The sequence below is a fragment of the Phyllostomus hastatus genome, unplaced genomic scaffold (genome assembly GCF_019186645.2).
Source record: "Phyllostomus hastatus isolate PE091 unplaced genomic scaffold, TTU_PhHast_1.1 phas_scaffold_21, whole genome shotgun sequence".
NCBI classification, from domain to species: domain Eukaryota; kingdom Metazoa; phylum Chordata; class Mammalia; order Chiroptera; family Phyllostomidae; genus Phyllostomus; species Phyllostomus hastatus.
In genome coordinates this window covers 36,337,487-36,357,343 of record NW_025334017.1, presented here as the reverse complement: position 1 = coordinate 36,357,343, position 19,857 = coordinate 36,337,487, and the positions used below count along the sequence as shown (strand labels likewise).

General features: G+C 40.8%; 1 protein-coding gene across 4 annotated transcripts in view; it reads right to left on the bottom strand.

Moving 5' to 3' along the window:
- The window catches only part of COL14A1 (collagen type XIV alpha 1 chain), a 195,185-nt gene that overhangs the window by 160,071 nt on the left and 15,257 nt on the right, over positions 1 to 19,857 (bottom strand). For all 4 annotated transcript variants that reach the window (XM_045861220.1, XM_045861219.1, XM_045861221.1 and 1 more), the window contains 3 exons: positions 17,319 to 17,441; positions 8,021 to 8,137; positions 4,640 to 4,783 (listed from right to left, as the gene is read on the bottom strand). In XM_045861220.1, coding sequence (XP_045717176.1) covers positions 4,640 to 4,783; positions 8,021 to 8,137; positions 17,319 to 17,406 — 349 coding nt within the window. In that variant the 5' untranslated portion in view covers positions 17,407 to 17,441. The remainder of the gene's footprint in view (positions 1 to 4,639; positions 4,784 to 8,020; positions 8,138 to 17,318; positions 17,442 to 19,857) is intronic.

Below are 19,857 nucleotides of genomic sequence, written 5' to 3'. Positions count from 1 at the left end.
CTAGTGCACTGCTGGTGGGAATGCAGGTTGGTGCGGCAACTCTGGAAATCAATGTGGAATTGCTTTAAAAAAATTAAAAAGGGAACTGCCTTATGACCCAGGGATTCCACTTCTGGGAATATATCTGAAGAAACCTGAAACACTGATTTGAAAAAATACACGCACCCCTGTGTTCAGTGCAGCAGTATTTACAATAGCCAAGATCTGGAAGCAGCCTAAGTGCCCATCAGTAAATGAGTGGGTAAAAGCCCTGTGGTACATTTACACAATGGAATACTACTCAGCCTTCAATAGGAAGAAAACCTTACCCTTTGCAACAGCCTGGATGGACCTGGAGAGTATTATGCTTAGTGAAATGAGACAGTCAGAGAAAGACAAATACTATTGATTTCACTCATATATGGAATCTAATAAACAAAATAAATTAACAAACAAAATAGAAGCAGACTCAGATACAGAGAACAGACGGCTGTCAGAGGGGAGGGGTTTGGGGGCTGGCTGTAAAAAAGGGAGGGGGTCAAGGGAAAAAACACCTCACAGACACATACGACAGTATGGTGGTTGGCAAAGGGAAAGGTGTGTGTGTTCTTTATCCATTTATCTATCAGTGGACACTTAGGTTGCTTCCAGATCTTGGCTATTATGAATAATACTAAAATGGATGCAGGGGTGCATATGTTTCAGAATTAGTGTTTTTGTCTTCTTCCGATAGACACCCAGCTAGGGTACCGGCAGGTCCTAGGGAACACCCCTCCTTTTGGTTCTTCTTTACTCGGGTTCCACAGAGTCTTCCTCCTGGGTTCGCCTGTGTTCCTCTGACCCTTCCTGAGCATTCTTATTCTTCGGGTCCTTTTCCTGTTTCCATTCCTAAAACATGATCATACACGAAACTGGCCCTGCATCTCCATATGCCCCACCTATAATTTTACCATCTCAGAATTTTAATTCTCACCCGCCCTTGGATAATTTCCAAATCTTCATCTTCAATCCCACCCATGCACAGGTCATGACCTCAAACTGCCTACATCCTGTGTAAAAAGAAAAAAGTCTGCGACTTTCCTGTGAGGAAAATTGTGCTGAGCAATGCTAAAAATAGCAATACGTCTGAAAAAGAATGATTCCAGAGACTTGGGAAACTTCACTGGGAAAACGACACTTGAGCCAGACTTTGAAAGACGAGCCAGATTTTGCAGGCGGAGATAAGGGAAATGTCATTCCAAAGAGGAAAATGGTGGCTGAAAAGGGAGTTTGCCAAAACAGGGCCATCGACCAGTCAACCAATGAAGAAGAATAAAGAACAGTCACCTTGAACCGGGCCCCTAGCTCACACCTGAGATGTAACACATATGTCACCAAAAAACTGCTGTCTCCCTCACACAAGGGGAAATCAGCAGAAAACAGACTATCTCAGGTGAAGTGGCTGAAACGAGCAAACCCACACCATCACAGGGACGTGTCATCACGCCCATTTGCAGATGAAGACACCAGGGCTACACGCGGCTGACTTGCTTGGCCAAACCCACACAGCAGATTTGGAATCACAGCATCCAGGCAGATCAGACATGCCTTTCTGTCTTCAAAACCCAAAGGCTGTTTCTCTGGCTTCCCTGCATCAGAAGGTAGACTGAGGAAAAACTCAATTCCCTACACAACTGCAAGCCTATGTTCACAGCACTGGTCTGGATCATCGTTTTCCTGGGTCCTACCATGGAAGTTCTCCAGAGACGGGAGACCCGGCTTGAGCTCCCTCTCAGAGGGAGCAAAAATGTAACTGAAATGCAAAATGGAAAGGGAAGCCATCCAAAGTTATTTTAATAATTCATTCTTACAAACTGTTATTTGAGAAGAACGAATCTCTCTACCCTGCCAATAAAAATAACATAGCCGAAAAATATAAGCTTACATATAATTTATCCAACTAACCAGTTACAGTGTTTCACTAAGATTATTCCGGCAGAGCTAGGCAAGCTGAAAACAAAGGCGTGTCCTTTTAAGTGTGGAGAGTGAAGAGCTATCGGGAAACCTGTGAAAGGGGACCTTTTTCTTAGGCTGCCCGGTCAGCAGAATATGTGAAATCAGCCATCACAATACCTTCAGAATATTGTAAAACGATCATTTCTCTTTGTCCTTTTTGCTGCTTCTCACAAGCCCTAAGAAAAGTTATTTTGCTTATTCACGTAGGAATGTCAGAGGCCAGAAACTGAAGCCCAGTGCCAATAAAATGAGACAGAAGGCTGTTTTCTATTGCAAATAACATTAAAAACCTTTCCCTGGGCTTCTGGACAATGCAAATCTCAAAAGAAGGTAACCTTCAGAACATTTGCATGTCCTGCTAACAGGCAGGTTTACCAAACATCCTTGTTCAGAATTTCAAGAGGTAGCAGGTAAACAAAATTGTAGGACTTTTTTCATTAAAAAAAAATCACAAACTATGTCTCATAAAACATTTCTTAGAACAGGAAGGAAAAAAGAAGAGGGAGAGATAAAAGATCCAGATAGCACCTTGCTGTGCACACAGTTCTAGCACCCGTGGTCTCCCAGATTTGTGGATTTAATCCTGGCGGCAAGATGTAAAAAGCTCTTGTTACATGAAATGATGTCCAGGATTGACTTCAAATCCGTAGGGGTGTGGGAGAACAGATGAAACGTGAATGGCCATGAATGGCTGATTATTGAAGTGAGTGATGGATACTTAGGGGCTCACTGTACTATGCTGTTGATTTTTTATCATGTTTAAAATTGTCCTTAATAATAAGTTGGGTTTTTTTGTTTTGAAGAGTCTAGCTTAGTAATGAAGTGCCACAGAAAGTTAACCATCATGAAAGAGGACAGGCCCCTTTCATTTGCATTCATGACACGAAAAGCTGTGCCCTCCACATCTGAAAGGCCATTTCCAAGAAGAAGTTGATGTGGTCTCTAGTCACGAGCATACGAGGTCCATAACGGCAGTGATTTGTGCCAGTGCCGAGAACAGGGCCTGAAACTCAGACGACCAGCAATACAAGGTCTGTTGGGAAAGAGCCCAGCCATCGTTAATATAGTGAGAATGGATTGCACAACGTCGATGTAACCTGGCAGACAAAGAGGGTGGACTGGAATGCGCCTGCATGAACAATGACGACTTCACTGTACTACTCAGTGGAGGAGGCAGATGCTGTTGAATGAGCCTGTGTACTATGTGGCCGTCAAAATAAAATGACTGAGTGAGTAGAGGAACAAATCTGCATCAAATTTTGCGTTAAGCTTGAACATTCCTCTGCCGAAACTATTCAGATGATTCAGAAGGCCGCAGCTACGGGCAACTGGAGATTGGAAGCTTCATCACGCTAATGCACTCACTCATGCATCATGTCTCATGCAGAGTTTTTTGGCAAAATATCAAATCACCCAGCCCTCTACAGTTCAGATTTGGCCCTGTGACTTCTGGCTTTTTCCAAAACTGAAATCACCTTTGAAAGGGAAGAGATTTCAGACTACTGATGAGATTCAGGAAAATACACTGGGGCAGCTGATGGCGGCAGGGAGAACTGTGTGAGGTCCCAAGGTGCCTACTTTGAAGGGGATAGTCGTCATTGTCCTATGCACAATGTTTCTTGTATCTTGTATCTTCTTTAAGAAATGTCTCTATTTTTCATATCACATGGCTAGATACCTTCTGGACAGACCTTGCATATATTTTTTAAATGAAAAAAAAAAAAGAATGAATGAATGATGAGTATCTCCTGAAAGGCAGAAGAATGAGGAAGTGTGTGAACAAGTTCTAAAGTCAATGTAAGAAAAACATCTTAGAGCCCTGCTGAGACTGTCCCCGCATGCCTGCCCTTCCTCTGTTTGCCCAACCTACTATTCAAATAAGAAGCCATTCCCTACCTACTCTCGTCCCAGCCCACTACTGGGGCAGAGAGAGAACCTCCCCTCACAGAGTCCTAATGTATCTCTCTCTCCAACACTTACCAGGTTGCATGTGCTCACAAATCTGTTTGTCATGGGGCGCAGCCGACAAGACGTATCAACTGATGTGCCAGTTCTTGGAAAGAGTTAAATTCCCCCTGGCTGGCATAGCTCAGTGGATTGAGTGCGAGCTGAGAACCAAAGTAACGCAGGTTCGATTCCCAGCCAGGGTACATGCCTGGGTTGCAGACCATGACCCCCAGCAACTGCACATTGATGTTTCTGTCTCTCTCTCTTTCTCCCTCCATTCCCTCTCTAAAAATAAATAAATAAAATCTTTGAAAGAGTTAAATTCCTTGCTGTATAGGTTGGTTTTGTCCAGGCTAGACTGGCACTTACTAGGGACTCTACAGGGGGGTTATAGGCATCATCTGTTCATTCATTCATTCATTATTTATTGAGCACCTATTATGTGCCTGGTAGATAATATGTCTGAATAAGGTTCAGCAGACAGTATCATGGATAGTATTTGAAAACTAAAAATTGAAGGACAGTGAAATGGGTGAAGCAAAAAGCAGAAGAGTACTAGTGACAGTAGGAACTGAGGAAAGAGTGTACCAACTGTCTTTTAAGATTTCTTCAAATAGAAACAATTCAGAATTTTACCCCGTTGCTGTATTCAGCACAGACTCAGACCCAGAGCCGGGGCAGGCCCCATGGCGGCACTGTAAGATCTGTAAATACGTACTTCTGAATTGACCTTGGGCCGGCTTGCTCTCTTTGTCTTTATTGTATGCAATAAGTTGAACGGTGTAATTCTGGTCTGGCATAAGACCTTGAATAATTGCTTTAGTTGCAGTGTTCTGAAGATTCAACTGATTGGTTTTACCACCTATAACAAAACAGAAAGATGCATCAGTTTCAAAAAGTACATTAACTGTGTACGTCAAGAGATTTTACTAACCAGCAATCAAGATTTTAAAAGAAGACTTTTATATACTTATATAAAAGTATATATCCTGGTACCTATGTGCATAGCACTTAATTTTAACATACTTTTCACTGTCAGTTGTACTCTTAGCATCAGACAACTTAAACACAGTTGTCTAAATTAGATACAAACACATTCACCGAAATCTTTTATCATGACACCCTAGTGCTTTGCCCTACTAGGGAAGACCACAGTACAAGAGCAGGAGACGGGAAGCCATCACCATCAGGTGTGCGTGTCAAGAAAAGAATTCCACTTAAAAGTGCAGGGAAAGGTATGAGCAGACTGAATACAATGACCTATGCTGGAATGTTTCCGGTGGTGTTTCTATGAACCAAATCATCCGTGAAGCATTAGCAGCTAAATTATCTTGGATCTGAGCATCACTGGCTCAGGATGTTGAAGGGACCACTCAGTACCTGGCCACTTAAAAGGTAGCATGATTCATGAAAAGATTTCAAATCCCCATTATCTCTCCATCAAATTAGACTGGCATCTAAGGCTTTCCTGAAAAGGCTATTGATTAAACACTCAATCTTTTATTCCAAGTTCCAAAAATACATTTCTTTCTTCTTCAATTTCTGGCAGTGTTTACTATGTCTGAGAAAAGGGAAATTAATTTAAAGCAAAAAGACTCTGAAATTTGTTGGCTTAATCAAACATAACAGAGTACAGTACATTTTAATTACATTCTAAGAAAAGATAATGACATTAAGTTTGAAATTTGGTGTTATCATCTGTGCCTCCTGCTACAAGAAAGCAGAACTGAACCTTCCTATCGCCAAAACCCATTTCCTTAAATGCACTTGTGTCCAAGATGTTAAATCTGGTTTCACAAACTTCTATCAATTACAACTCATCTACGACAAAAAAATATCTCTTAGAAAACTGTGTATTAGAATTCCTCTCTGAGAGGTGTAGAGCATATTATTTTAAAGGCTTTGAAAATCCTGCAATAAAAAAGCTTTAAACTCTGTTTAAAATGGAGTTCTTGAATGTATTTGATCGTTACACTCTTTGGTTTTCTAATAGCAATTAGCATCCTGCAGAATACCATGAAATACGCTCTCGGAAAAACTGGTATAAACAATAATTGGACCACGTCTTGTAGTGCTAAAACGTCTACAAACATTTTATGAATGTACACTTACTATCCTTTATATTTACTCTATCGATTTTATGTTTGATTATGTAGATACCAGAGGGCCAAGACTGTCTTATTTGAATGGGCCACTGCAGGAAAGGCATTGGGTCACTGGGGGGGACAGACCCAGTATTCGTGAAGAAATCGTTTGTTTTCACCCTCGGCTTTTATTTTGTCACTGGAGGTGTGTGAGCAAGAGCTGGAGACCTCCTTTGCGGGTGTGCTGTGGCAGGGGGGACTGGGGGGTCAGGCCGAGCCTGGTTCAGAGGCCGCCCACGCACTTCTAAGATTCTCCGATTTCTCAGGGGTCCCTGCTCGGGGTGCTTCAGGGTTTGGTGTTATCGGCCATTCAGCAGAAAAAGTCAAACTACTGATGACTTGGAGGAAAAATTTACTTTTCAAGGTCAGACATGTAAGATTCTCAGCGGTACCCCATAGTAGCAATTTACCTTTTGACCTTTAGAGTCGTAATAACGTACAAGAATTTTTTCAATTTAAATTTCCCAGAATGGCTTATTTTAGAAAACAGACTGTATTTTAGAAGTCCGAGTTGTTTCAGAATTGGGCCATGTTCCAAAATGAAAACTCTGAACCAAGCGGAGTTTGAGAACAAAATATTTCTATAAATACTGCTTTCTACAAATGAGTCCCTTTGAGAGGCCACCGTGGGGGAAGCTGGCATCTGGCAGCACTGGACCCGAAGTCCCTCTGAGGAGCCAGCGGATAATATCTGTTAATAAAAGCAGGTCCCTTTTTAGTGACAGAGCAAGGGGCCAGGTGTTCTCTCTGCTTGTTTCCTTTGAGATTTCTACACCTGCTCTCAGGTAAGAGGCCCGCACTTAAGAACAACCGAGCGTCTGTCCGCCTGATAAAGTGAGTTGGGAAAAGGCCTCCAGCTGAAAGGAGTCTGCCTCCATATAAACGTCTTCATCACCAAGAAGAAGAAAAAAATATTATATTTGTATAAATATACATGTATGTTATATAAATATGCTACTATTAAGTATTTATTACATGCTATGTGAAAATGGATCCTGAAAGAAGAGATGAGACCTGACCAATATACTAAAGAGCATCTATTTTTTATGTAACTACGTTATATTCATGATCAATAAATTTGTTTAACTTTGCTCTTTCTGTTTTAATTTGTCACTTAGTTTCACGATGTCCATTTAGCTTATATATAATTTTCATGTATAATTGCCCAATAATATTCTATCAAGTTAATTACTCATAATGTACCCAGCCAGTCACAGCTGTTGGGCATCCAGATGTATATTTTTTATGTGTCATTAGAACAAAAGTATTCACACTGCATTGAAATAGAAGTAAGAATTTTTTTAAATCTTTACCTGAGAATACATTTATTGATTCCAAAGAGAAAGGAAGTTTGAGAAAGAAACATCGATCGGTTGCCTCCAGTATAGAGTAGGATCAAACCCACAATCCAGGCATGTGTCCTGACCAGGAATCGAACCTGTGACCTTTATGTTTTAAGGGATGATGCTCCAACCAACTGGGCCACACCAGTCAGGGACAGAATTAACAATTTTTTTTAAAGATTTTATTTATTTATTTTTAGGGAGGGAAGGGAAGGGGAGAGAGAGAGAGAGAGAGACAGAAACATCAATGTGTGGTTGCTGGGAGTTATGGCCTGCAACCCAGGAATGTACCCTGGCTGGGAATCGAACCTGGGACACTTTGGTTCCCAGCCCACGCTCAATCCACTGAGCTACACCAGCCAGGGCCAGAATTAATAATTTTTGATAGCCTGGAAATTTCACCTGAGGAGAATTACGGTAAGTCCAATAGTCATTCTTCTGACTTAGGGAACATCATTTCCTGGATTAGAAGGTAAGATTTCAAGCTCAAATATTAAATTAATAGAAAAAAACTTTCAGATGATTTTTAAAGAGACATTTAGCACTACACATTTTTAGTTACCTATATGTAAATGTTGCTATACACTAGAAAATATAGTTGGTGGTTTTTACCTGAAGCTGGAGACACAAGAAGTTTGTATCCACCAAATTTCCCTCTTGGAGCCTTCCATGAAATCTGTATACTGTCTTGAGATAATACATTATATCTTAACCGTGTGGGTGGGGCCACTGGAAAGAAAAAAAAATGATTAAATATTGAAACATGTAGCTGCCATTTGTTAAATTGAAACATCAGCATAATGTAATCAAAATACACAAGACATTTCTTCAGACTCAAAACATGCTCTTTCAACAACCCCATTAATCAATTAATCAGTTTGCAAAACTATACAGACCTACGAGCATTTGTTTCTTACTCAAGAGATAAGCACTTGTCAAACAGTCCTGACCTTATGACAAAGGACTACGATTTAGGGTTAGAATTTAATACTCTAATCTAGTCTGCAAATTGAAGCCAATCTTGTAAAATGCTTTCACTATGTTACAAGGATAAATTTTTCTTCTTGGATCATGTGAGCTTTTACAATCAACTCTAGTGGGACTTGTTTTATGCCTGTAGGTTTTTCACTTGAGTAATCCAATATTCGTTACGATAAGATCATTTGAGAAAGCTATTTTGGACATATTATAGTCATAAGATCTTCATTTAAAAACACTTGAGAAAAAGATTGCAAAGAACCAAAATAAAAAAGACCAAATACAAGATAATTATGTTGTATAAACTTGGATTTAGTCTTCCAAAGCACACACGATTTATACCTTCCCGAATGTTACACAGCACATGGTCATGAATCATCCCGGTGTACTGAATCTTTTCTGACAGTTCACAAAGTGGGTAGATCTACATTACTCTTTGTGTAGGCCATTCAACCTTCAAAACATGTTTTTGGAACTCGACATCAATGTAACATCGTTTCAAAAGAAATTATATAAGATCCAAATTGTTTGCCCAATAAAAGGTAATGCTTAACAGAAAAATGTGGCACTTACTACCCATTTTTAGGCCCAGCCTTTCTGTCTTACTTTAGGAAACAGAGTGTGTGGGGAGCGAGGGGGGAGTAAATTTTTTTTTAATAAGTATGTAGCTTGGACATTGGTTTGATTCCCAGATATGTCACTTATTAGATAAATAACCTCAAGCAAGTGACTGTTTCTTCCAAAGTCATTTTTTTAAGTTGACAGCAACACTTTCTGCCCATGAGAGATGATGACATTAAATGGGATAATGGATCTAATGTATTGTAATAAGTAGTCAATAAATGCTGGCTCCACTTCCCCCTTATATCATATGGTAGGTGATAGCAAGTTTTCATTTAATCCTCACAAAAATACATTTCTGTCTCAATTTTACATAGAAGGAAACCAAGGAGAAGCTAAGAGACTCGCCCAAGTTCGAATACTGGTGGACAACAATCTCCGACCTCAAAGAGAAGGCCCCGTCTCTTTGGGAGGAGATCCCTGGTAAGAAGGCACCCGCGCTGTGCTGGACGGGGGACTAATTTACTCCCCCCGAAACCACCCACCCTTCCCACATCAGTAAGCGCTGAAGGGCACGGTCTTGGGCACTCTCTTCCTCACTGCCCTCTGTGGCCCCTCAGTGGGGAATGCTGGCCATTCACAGCAAAGACATTAGCTTCCCATTGTCCAGTTGACATGAATGGAAGAGTTTACATTTCTCTGGATTATGGCAAAGATGGATTCACCATAAGAACAGTGACTTGGAAAGAGAAGAGGACGTTGACTAACCGAAGCATTTGGGTGAACAGAGAAACAATTACTATTTTACTTACAATATTTTGCCATGGAAATTGGGCACCCGCGTTTTTGTGCATGTTATACACGGGATTATTATACCACTATTATACTCATGGTATGGGATCATTATACCCATGTATAACACGCATCCTTATTTTTCCCTCAAAAATTTGAGCAAAACATGCACATTATACATGGCGAAATACAATAGTCTGGAACTTGGGGAGAAAATCTACTTATAGATAGCTTCTTATTACTTATAGAAAAAAATTAAAAATAAAAATGTTTATAAATTTAAACAATATATTCCAGCTTCTGAGCCAGATCTTGTCAGGGGGCAAACAGATGTCGCTGGCCAAGCTTATGGCGGAGTTTTGCATGAATGAGCCAGTGAAAGAGCGCTGGCGAGCCTGGGGGCCGTCACGTGGAAACGAGCAAGAAGAATGGAGGCTTCAGTCTAGGCAGGTCCAGGAGGGGCAGCCCATTCTGGCAGCAGCCCAGGTGTGCTGACATCGCCAGGAGGGCACAGAAGTGAACACCATTCGGGATTCCTAGCTTAAGGACTGGAAATCTTTACAGCATTTTCCACCCAAGCTACCGTTCTTTCAATGTGGTCTGAGTTTGCAGCCTACGGCTCGTCGTCAATAACTAGCCTGAACCTACAGGAGAACGTAGTGACGGTGACACGGACCACGCCCTGATACCACGGGCCACGCTCAGACCACACGGATGGTTCTCCGGGACCCAGAGTGGCGCTGGCTTCCGCTGAGCCACTCCAGGGAATGGATTGTGAAGCCAATGCTTCATCAATACTCAAACCCATCAACAGTCCATGCTGTAAACAATGAACAAATGATTCATGTGACTACAGCCCCATTACAGCTTTCTTTTCTCAACAGCCCACATCTATTGCCTACATAAGAATAAACACTCTCACAATCATTAAAAGAAAATCTTAGTTGGACACGAAGTTCACATTTCCTTTAGGTTTTTGCGGGAAAAACACTGAAGAGAAGAAATGCTGGTTAAGAAAGCAAGAGGCAGGAGGTCACGGTTATGAACTTCACAGTTAGCCCCTTTTTCCCTGCACGGAAGGCGCTGGGGCGTGTGCCAAAGCCAGGGCAGCAAGACCGACAGAAACCCTGTAAGTGCACCGGAGAATGGACTGTTCTTATCTCATGGAACAAAAACACGTGTGTACTTAATACCAGACTCAGGGTTTTTCTTTTTGCAAGCACAAAGCTTCTATACATACACTTAACTTCCAGTAATAGTTATAAACGCTTGCATGAACCTGACTCAAAAGTTAATTTGTGTCCTCTAAAATCCTAAGCTTTTATAAAGTAGTTGATTTTTGTTGTATTTTTCCATTACCATTTATCCCCCTTATACCCTGGTCTACCTCCACCCAGCCCCCTCCCCCCTAAGCTTTTTAAAAAGACAAAAATCAAGCGTAAAGCTTAATGGTGTTTGGCCCACACCAAGAACCAAGAGCAAGCTAACAAACTCATGCTTTGTATGGTGAAGTCAGACTTCCTACATGAGACTGGGCCAAACATAACATCGTGAGCATATGCACTGTATCCCACGGGGGGGACCTCGCAGGAAGACCAGGGACGGTGCACTCGGCACATTCCTTCTAGAAAAGGACTAGGCTTGTTGCTGAAAATAGGGGGATATTTTTGTTTCATCACGTCATATTTTTTTGAGAGGGAAGATTTTCTTTAAACCCCAAGAATTTCACTGCAATCGTTCTCATAGAAATCCATTTTCATGGGGCAGAAAAAGAATGTTTGTGTGATTCCAGCGAAGCTTCACTGTTGTCGGGTACTTTGGAAATTTCACTTCATAATATGGCAGTTTATTAAAGGGTTAATTTTCTGCCTTTCCTCTCTCCCTCCCTTTCATCTTTCCCTCCCTCCCTCCTTTCCTTCCTTTCCTCTTTCCTTCCTACAGTCCTTTCCTCTTTCTTCCTTCCCTCCCTCCCTTCCTCCCTTCTTTCTTTCCTTCCTCCTTCCCTCCTTCCCTCCTTCCTTCCTTCCTTCCTTCCTTCCTTCCTATCTCTATCTCTATCTCTAATCTCTCTTTCTTTCTTCCTGCCTTTAACTTTAACTCAGCTGAAATCTTGCTGTTTGGACGAATGACAACAGCAAGAGGTAAAGGTTTGCCTCTAATGAAATAATCCCATGAATCCCTTGAAACACCTCTTCCTACACTGAACACTGAAATGGAGATCCTCTGTTCTCCACTCCCCATCGTCACCGCACCCCGCCCACCCCCAGCCCGCTTCTTTTTCTAACAGCGCTTTGGTCTCCTTCCCAGGAACAACACTCCCTCCCACTGCATGGGGCCTTGGCTAGGCTATCCATCAGCCATCCTCCCCTGGCTCAGGGTGGGAGGTCAGGCTGACTCTCCCAAGAATCTGTCCAAGGATGGAAGGATGGAGAATAGGTCCAGTCATTCCATTCCAAAGACAAACCCTAAATTAATAAAAAAAATTTCACTACTTCTAGAATCTATATCAGCTTCCCATCCTTTTCAAAGATTAATTCTTTAATTTTTACTTTAACTTTATGAGCTACTTCATTACCTATAGTAATTACATTTTTGGCTTAAATTGACCAGAGAAAGTTTCTTTTATCTGGCACCAAAAGTCTCTCACTGATAGAGATGGAGCAGTACGGGCACTGAGAGAGTTTTAGCCTTCAAAACCTACGCCAGAGTGCTATGTCAGTGGAACAAGCCATTATATTTATTAAGTAAAAGACTTTTAAACAGCAGAGAAGTATTTGGCTAACTTTTCCAAGTGGTCAAAAAAAAAAAAAACCCTCAAACAAACAACAAAAAAAACCCTTACTGTTTTTTTTAATCTTAGTCATTTTTCAAATGTATGCATTGCCCAAATGTTCTATAAATAGAAGAAATTAAAATTTGAGAGAAATTGACTCTGGGATATACTAAAGGATCCTTTTTATCTTGCTGAGAACCTAATATGTTATAATTTCACAATCTATTACCAAGATGCTGAAAACAGAAGTAAGGAAAATATTCTCAGCTTCCAAACATGTTTGACTACTAATAACAGCAAATAATATGTGTAAATATCCTAACATAGAAGCCTTTATAAAGTTAAATCTAGCCCCATACAAAGTCTCCAATTTTATACGCTTTGAGGTTTTTAAATGACAGTTACTTTACCTTCAGTGGTTCCTTCTTGCAACCACCCAAAACAAACATTGCCAGAAGCAAGGACAGATTTACTGTGAAATTCTGAGAAAGTGTCGGTGCCCCCTTCTGTCCTGCCACACACATTTCCCCCTACTGCCAGCACGACATGACTTTTTCTGTGCTACAGTTCATTTAACAACTTGCCTCGAAAAGAAGATACAGGCCTCATCCAGGTGTAAACACTTATTTGAGCCAATGTGGGCTCACATTCTCGGCAGAGGGAAAGAACTTCATAACGCATCACCCGGAGACACTAAATGGGAACTCGGAACCGGGAAGTAGCAGGTTAAGAGGGGAGTGTTGAAATCCTGTATGCCTTTGAACGTTGACTGCATTAGTTCTATTGTCGCTGTAACAAATGATCTGAAAATGGCTTCAAACAACAGCAAAGTATGATCTTACAGTTCTGGGAGGCAAAAACGCCTGACACAGGCCTCACTGGGCTAAAATCCAGGTGCAGGTAGGAGGGTGGTCCTTTCTGGAGTCCCCAGGGGAGAATCCATTTTCTTGCCTACTCCAGCTTCTGGAGGCTTGACCCGAGGTCCCTCCATCTTCAAAGCCAACAATGGCTGGTCAAGTCTATCTCACGTGGCAACACTCTGACATTGGTTCCTCCGCCTCCCTTTTCCATATTTAAGGACAACTGTGATTGGGTCCCAATCAGACCCACCTAGATAATCCAGGATAATCTTCCTATTTGAAGGTCAGATGATTAACAACCTTAAAAGTATCTGACACCCTAACTCTCATTTATCATATAAGGCATTTGGGTGTGAAAATCTTTGTGGGCACATTATTCTGCCTACCACACTGGCCTTTTTTCCATTTGGTGCATAACCATGACTCTAAAAGTGTCTATAAGAATATAAGGTGTGGGAGTAATTAGTACTAGCTACCAAGCCAACACACTGGCTAGCAAAGCGGCGAACACGTTCACATATGCCTTTGCAGATTCATGACAAAACTGGCCAACCCACAGGAACTCACGCTATATCAGCTGTAAAAGTAGAAAATCAATCAAATAAAATTATTCATATTCTTTATTCTCTGCTCAACCAATTATGTAAATAAATGGTGTCATGGTAGAAATAAGCTTGGGTTTCTCAAATGCCTCACATACTTTCCAAAGTCAATGACAACTGAAAAACCAAAGCCAATGAACTTCTGAAGACTTTTCTTACTGAGATTTCCTCCAGCCCTTGCCCGCCACCTTCCTTCTAGAAAGTTTCTCCAGCCTTCACTTCTAGGCCACTGCCTTCCCTTGACCCTTTCTCATAATTATAATTTTTGACACTTTCAATTAGTCCTTTTTCTTCCGTTAACCTCCTAACTGTTGATGTCTGCCAGGTTTCATCCTCACTTCTCCTCATGGGGCCACCCCTTCCTAATTCCACCTTTAGGACATCACCAGTCCCTAGAAACGAATCCCCAACCACAATGCAATTCAGGTATCAACTCCTGCCCTGGGTTTTTGTTCCTAATCCCCAGACTACCAGGCACCTCCTCCTGGATATCCCGTAAGTACCTCAGGCTCCACGGATATTTATCGAAGACTGAACTCATTATCCTCAGCTTCAAACACTTGCTTCATCCTTTATTCTCTTATTAACCTCTTCACCAAATATCTATGAGGAAGCTGCTCTGTCCTGGAGATGTACATTAAGTAGAGAACTACTGCCTTTAATGAACTTAGGTAAACACGCAATTACAACACAAAAACATAGAAGCAAGAATAACACAGGGGATGAACTGAAAAGACCCATCTACTCAATTCTCCAGCAAAAAGCCTCAGAGTTGTCTTTGATACAGTAGTCCCCCCTCATTCACAGTTTTGTTTTACACAATTTCAGTTACCTGCATTCAACCGTGGTCCAAAAACATTAAATGGAAAATTCCAGAAATAAACAATTCATGAGTTCTAAATCGTGCATCGTTCTGAGTAGCATGATGAAGTCCCCTAAGGTCTGTTTGTCCCACCCAAGGCGTAAATCATCCGTTTGTCCAGAGACTCCAGGCTGTACACGTCCCCCACCCATTCGTGAGTCACTTAGTAGCCATCTTGCCTATCACATCAGTTATTAGAAGAGACAGGCCACATTCATGTCACCTTTTAATAATATATTGTTATAATTGTTCTATTTTATTATTTGTTATTGTTAACATCTTTATACTGTGCCTAATTTATAAATTAAACACTACCATAGGTATGTATGTTCATATATGGGATAAAACATAGTATATACAGGGTTCAGTTTCAGACACCCACCCGAGGGCCTTAGAACAAACCCCCATGGAGAAGGGGGACTCCTGGTATTTTCCTCTCTTTCTGCTCCTGCTGTATCTGACCAGTAAACAAGTCCCATCTCTTCCACCTCTGAAATGGTTTTTGGATTCATTCTCCTCTATTCCTCTACCTACTTCAGGCCTTCAACACCCATCTTCTAGACAACTAAATAGAATCTTCTAATGGTCTTCTTGCTTTAGTTATTCCTATTCCCTCAAACCCCCATGAGCCACAGAGATGAGTACCAGCAATATTGCTATCAGAGCATCTCTGTAAATAACAAAGCTGTTTCAAGTCCTCCACATTCTGGCTTCAGTCTCTCTTTCCATCTTTGCCTGTTGCCCTACACCCCCCACAGAACTTGTATTGAATGTACCTGATTATACTTCTGTTTGCCTAGTGGGCAGTAAGCTGCTGGGAGGAAAAGAGTCAGGTTTCACCCAGCTTTATGTCCTGAACCTGACACAGAGTATGTGCCCCATAAAAGTTCATTTAAAACAGAATTTGTGTATAATATCTGATACACAGCACTCCCGCATGCACCCCAGGAGAGCTCTCTACGTGATCAGTTACTGCAGGAATGACTGTCTCTGAATCAAGTCAGAGTGAGATGGCAATCCTGGAGGGCTTCAAAGTCTGCCTCCTCTCTGTTCCCAAGGACCTGTGTGGTGTGTCCCACAGTTGTGTCCATGCAGCCCAGGATGGCTGTGAATGTGGCCCAACACAAAATTGTAAATTTGCTTAAAACATTATGAGACTTTTTTATGATTACATGTCCCATTGTATTTAATGTGTGGCCCAAGACAACTCTTCCTTTCCCAGTGTGGTGCAAAGACACCAAAACGTTGGACACCCCTGGTTCCAGAGGGTGAATTAGCTAGGATTTCCATGATCACCTCTCTAGTTGACACAGCTGAGAGCATGCTTCCACCAAGGTCAGCAAGGTTCACAGAATTTGTCTCCTCAACTGACCCCGCTGTGTTACGTGAAGTACTGGAAACACCATCCTTAGCTCCAAGGGCTCCCACACTATTTGAGCGTGCAAAGAGTCAAATTCCACTCCTTTCCAAACAGGTGTGCCTCCCTCTAAGGAGCCAGGGCGTGGTTCTTGCCTTTGACTTATTTTACAACTTTAAATTCCAAACATAAGACATTGACACTCCTAAAACAACCTTATCACATCAGACCTCCTTGCTCAGCTGATGAATGACTACTTCAGCACCAGCATTTCTGCTTCTACAGGATTACCATGTTTATCTAGTAATGTCACTTTGAGTACTTGTACACATTATGTACTTACTTTGGAGTTTAACACACTTTTTCTGTAAAGAGCCAGATTATATATATATATATAAACAAATGAGCATGGCTGAATTCCAATAAAATGCTTTTTACAAAATCGAGCAGTGAGCTGGATTTAGCTTACAGGCAGTAGCTTGCCAACTCCTGACATGCTTTATAAAAATGAATGGAAATAAAAAATAAAAGTGTGGATTCCAATAATACCAACAGCAGATTTCAAAACCTAAGTTCAACTTATGCAAACCTAGAAATGTTTAAAATGGCTTATCAGCAGCTTCTGACAGACCCTTAGTAAACTTTAGACTACGTGCTGAGTTTTTTTTAAAGGAGCAAAATTCAGGACCAGGTATGAAGTGGTGGAGATGTCCTGTAGGCACTCTAAGAAAGAAAGCATGATTGGGATACACACACTCATTACAGCTCATTATTAATAGAATAATGGGATTTTATAATGTCCAAATTTGATATTACCCATTAAATGTGCACAGCCGGAAAAGAAACTTCTGAAAGGAAGCAACTTAAGAATGATCTGTTCTACCAATGGCCACAAAATTACTGTGCTCAGTCACAGGTGAAGTCATAACCATCATCCAAGTTGTGGCACATCTCTACAATGATAATAGTTGGTAATATTGAGTAAAAACCAACATATAACCCTGCCTGTGAACACAGTTGAACCAGTGAAGCACTATTAAGGTAAACTTTTTTAAAAAAAGATAATCAAAACCAAGACGATGAGGGTCTCAGACCCTCATGAAATATCTTAAAGTTGTCCATTACCTTGACCCTGGACAATGGCACAAAAGTAAGCAATTGCCAAAAAAGCTGGAAACAGCCAGTACTGCATCTTGCACTGAAAAATCTTCATTTTATTTCCTGCTTTTCACATGGGATCCACCAGTCCTGGAAACAGAGAGCACAGGGGTATTTTAAGAAGACTAAAAATAAAGTAGGCACATGTAGTCATCTAGGACAGGCAAACCAGCCAAGATGGATTAGTGGCATCAGGAACCAATTCATTCACTAGCATATCATATTATTTCACTCTAAAGTGTAAACTGATGAAAAACTGATTTCAAAGGTGTTTGAAATGACACTGCAAGTGAAAAGAACAACCAGAAATATTTGGGAGAGAAGTTCCGAAGGGACTTTGTGACTCCTTTGGAAGGCATTCATTGCACGGTGAATTTCCCAAAAGAGTAAATTCCAAAAGGTTACCTGAAATGACCATTATAATCAGACAATCACAATTTCCTTGCCAGTGATTTTGGATGAAACCATGGGAAAAATTCTACTCGGCTCCTCCAGTATCTCTTACATACAGTTCAAAGTCCTACTGCTGCATTACATTGCCTACAGAGCAAAGAGAATTTCAAAAACCACTTTGTGCTCATAGTAAATCAGTACTCAGCTTTCACGTCACTGGGTGGAATGATCCCTAACCTTTCCTTATAACTCTTTTTTTCTCATATCTGTGGATCTAAAACTCTTCCAAGTTTTTATTTTTCATTAGGATATCAGTGAAAGAAGGGCAACAAGAAATAAGAGAAAGAGCCCTGGCTGGCGTAGCTCAGTGGATTGAGCACAGGCTGCGAACCAAAGTGTCACAGGTTCGATTCCCAGTCAGGGCACATGCCTGGGTTGCAGGCCATGACCCCCAGCAACCGCACATTGATGTTTCTCTCTCTCTCTCTATCTCCCTCCCTTCTCTCTCTAAAAATAAATAAATAAAATCTTTTACAAAAAAGAAATAAGAGAAAGAAATAAAAAGGAAAGAGAAGGAAAAGAAAGGGAAGGGGGAGTAAAAGGTGAATGTTTGCTGTTAACTTAAAAGACCAATCTACAAACTGTTGACTACAATTCTACTACAAACCTTTAGAGGGTCCCTTCCTCAGAGACTAAAAATCATCACAAAGGTTTTCTTTTACCCAGCATATATTTTTCATTCGTGTATTCTTTCATTCATGCATTTCCCACTATTGTTCCACAAAGGTCCCAAGACAACTTAATAATAAATGAATATGATGCATAAGGTAGAGTTGCCAGACTTAACAAATAAAACTGTAGGGCCCAGTTAAATTCTAACTTCAGATAAATAGGAAAAATTTTTGTAGTATGTCCCATTCCATATTTAAGACACTTAATACTAAAAAAAATTTTGTTGTTAATCCGAAATTAAATGTACGTAGGTATCCTGGAAACCTTAGCACAAGGGGAAGTCTGGTGGGAAAATAGGAAAGTGGTGAGTGAAATGAGCGGAGAGAGTGCTTCTGGTTCTGCTGGCAGAGGGGACCGTGAATGTGGCATAAAACCTGCTATGACCTAGCCAGCCCAAGAAAGCAGGAAGCATGCTAAGTTTTAAGGCTTACTGCATTATTACATTTTAAAACCTTTCCAGAGATGCATAGCTTTTCCTGATACTCAAAGCTAAGCAGAGTCGTACCCATCATTCATTCAGAAAAAGGTCACTACTTTATTCACCATAACATTCATTGAGCCTTTACTATGTGTGAAGACTACTGTACATACTTTACACCTACATAAATTCCTATAATCCCTACAGCAATCCTTTGAAGTAGGTATGATTTAATAGCAATTATAGAGGAGGAAAAGGAGGCAAGGAGAAGTTCTCCAAGTCACATATCTTGTGAGCTCAGGATCCAAGATCGTTACCCTCACCGACATAATAATCAGGCCTGGGAGAAGCATCTTAGGAAAATACTCTTACAGTACCACAATTTGTACCACAATTTATACCACTGTTTTCACTGTACAACATCTTTTCTTGCTCTGGTTATAAAAATAATGAGTTTTACTGGTGCAAAATTTAAAAATACAAGGAAGCACAACAGAATATGCCCCTTTTTATTTTGAGTTTTCCCTTACTGAGGTGTGAATGTTTTCTGATAGTGGTAAATGTCCTGTCACACTGTATATTGTGGTATGACTGTTTATTTCCCATCTTTATCTGAAATGTCCGCTGATTTCCACATTTCCCCAGCACACGTACCACTGCAGTGACATCTTGGTCACACCTCCTTGAACACCTGACTATGGAATTCCTTTGGCTAAATTCTCAATTGTGGACCTGCTAGGTAAAACAAATGTGTGTTTCAAGGTCTTCTAAACATATGTAATAATGCCCTACAGAAAATTACCATGCTTTTCAGTTCCACCAGTATATTATATACGTACCAAATCACATCACCTCCACCATGGCAGGGGTTAATTGTTTTCAACACATGCTAATTTGTTTGGTAAAATGTGGTTATCACAATATCATCCTAGTTTGATTTTTTCATAACAAGTAAAATGTAAC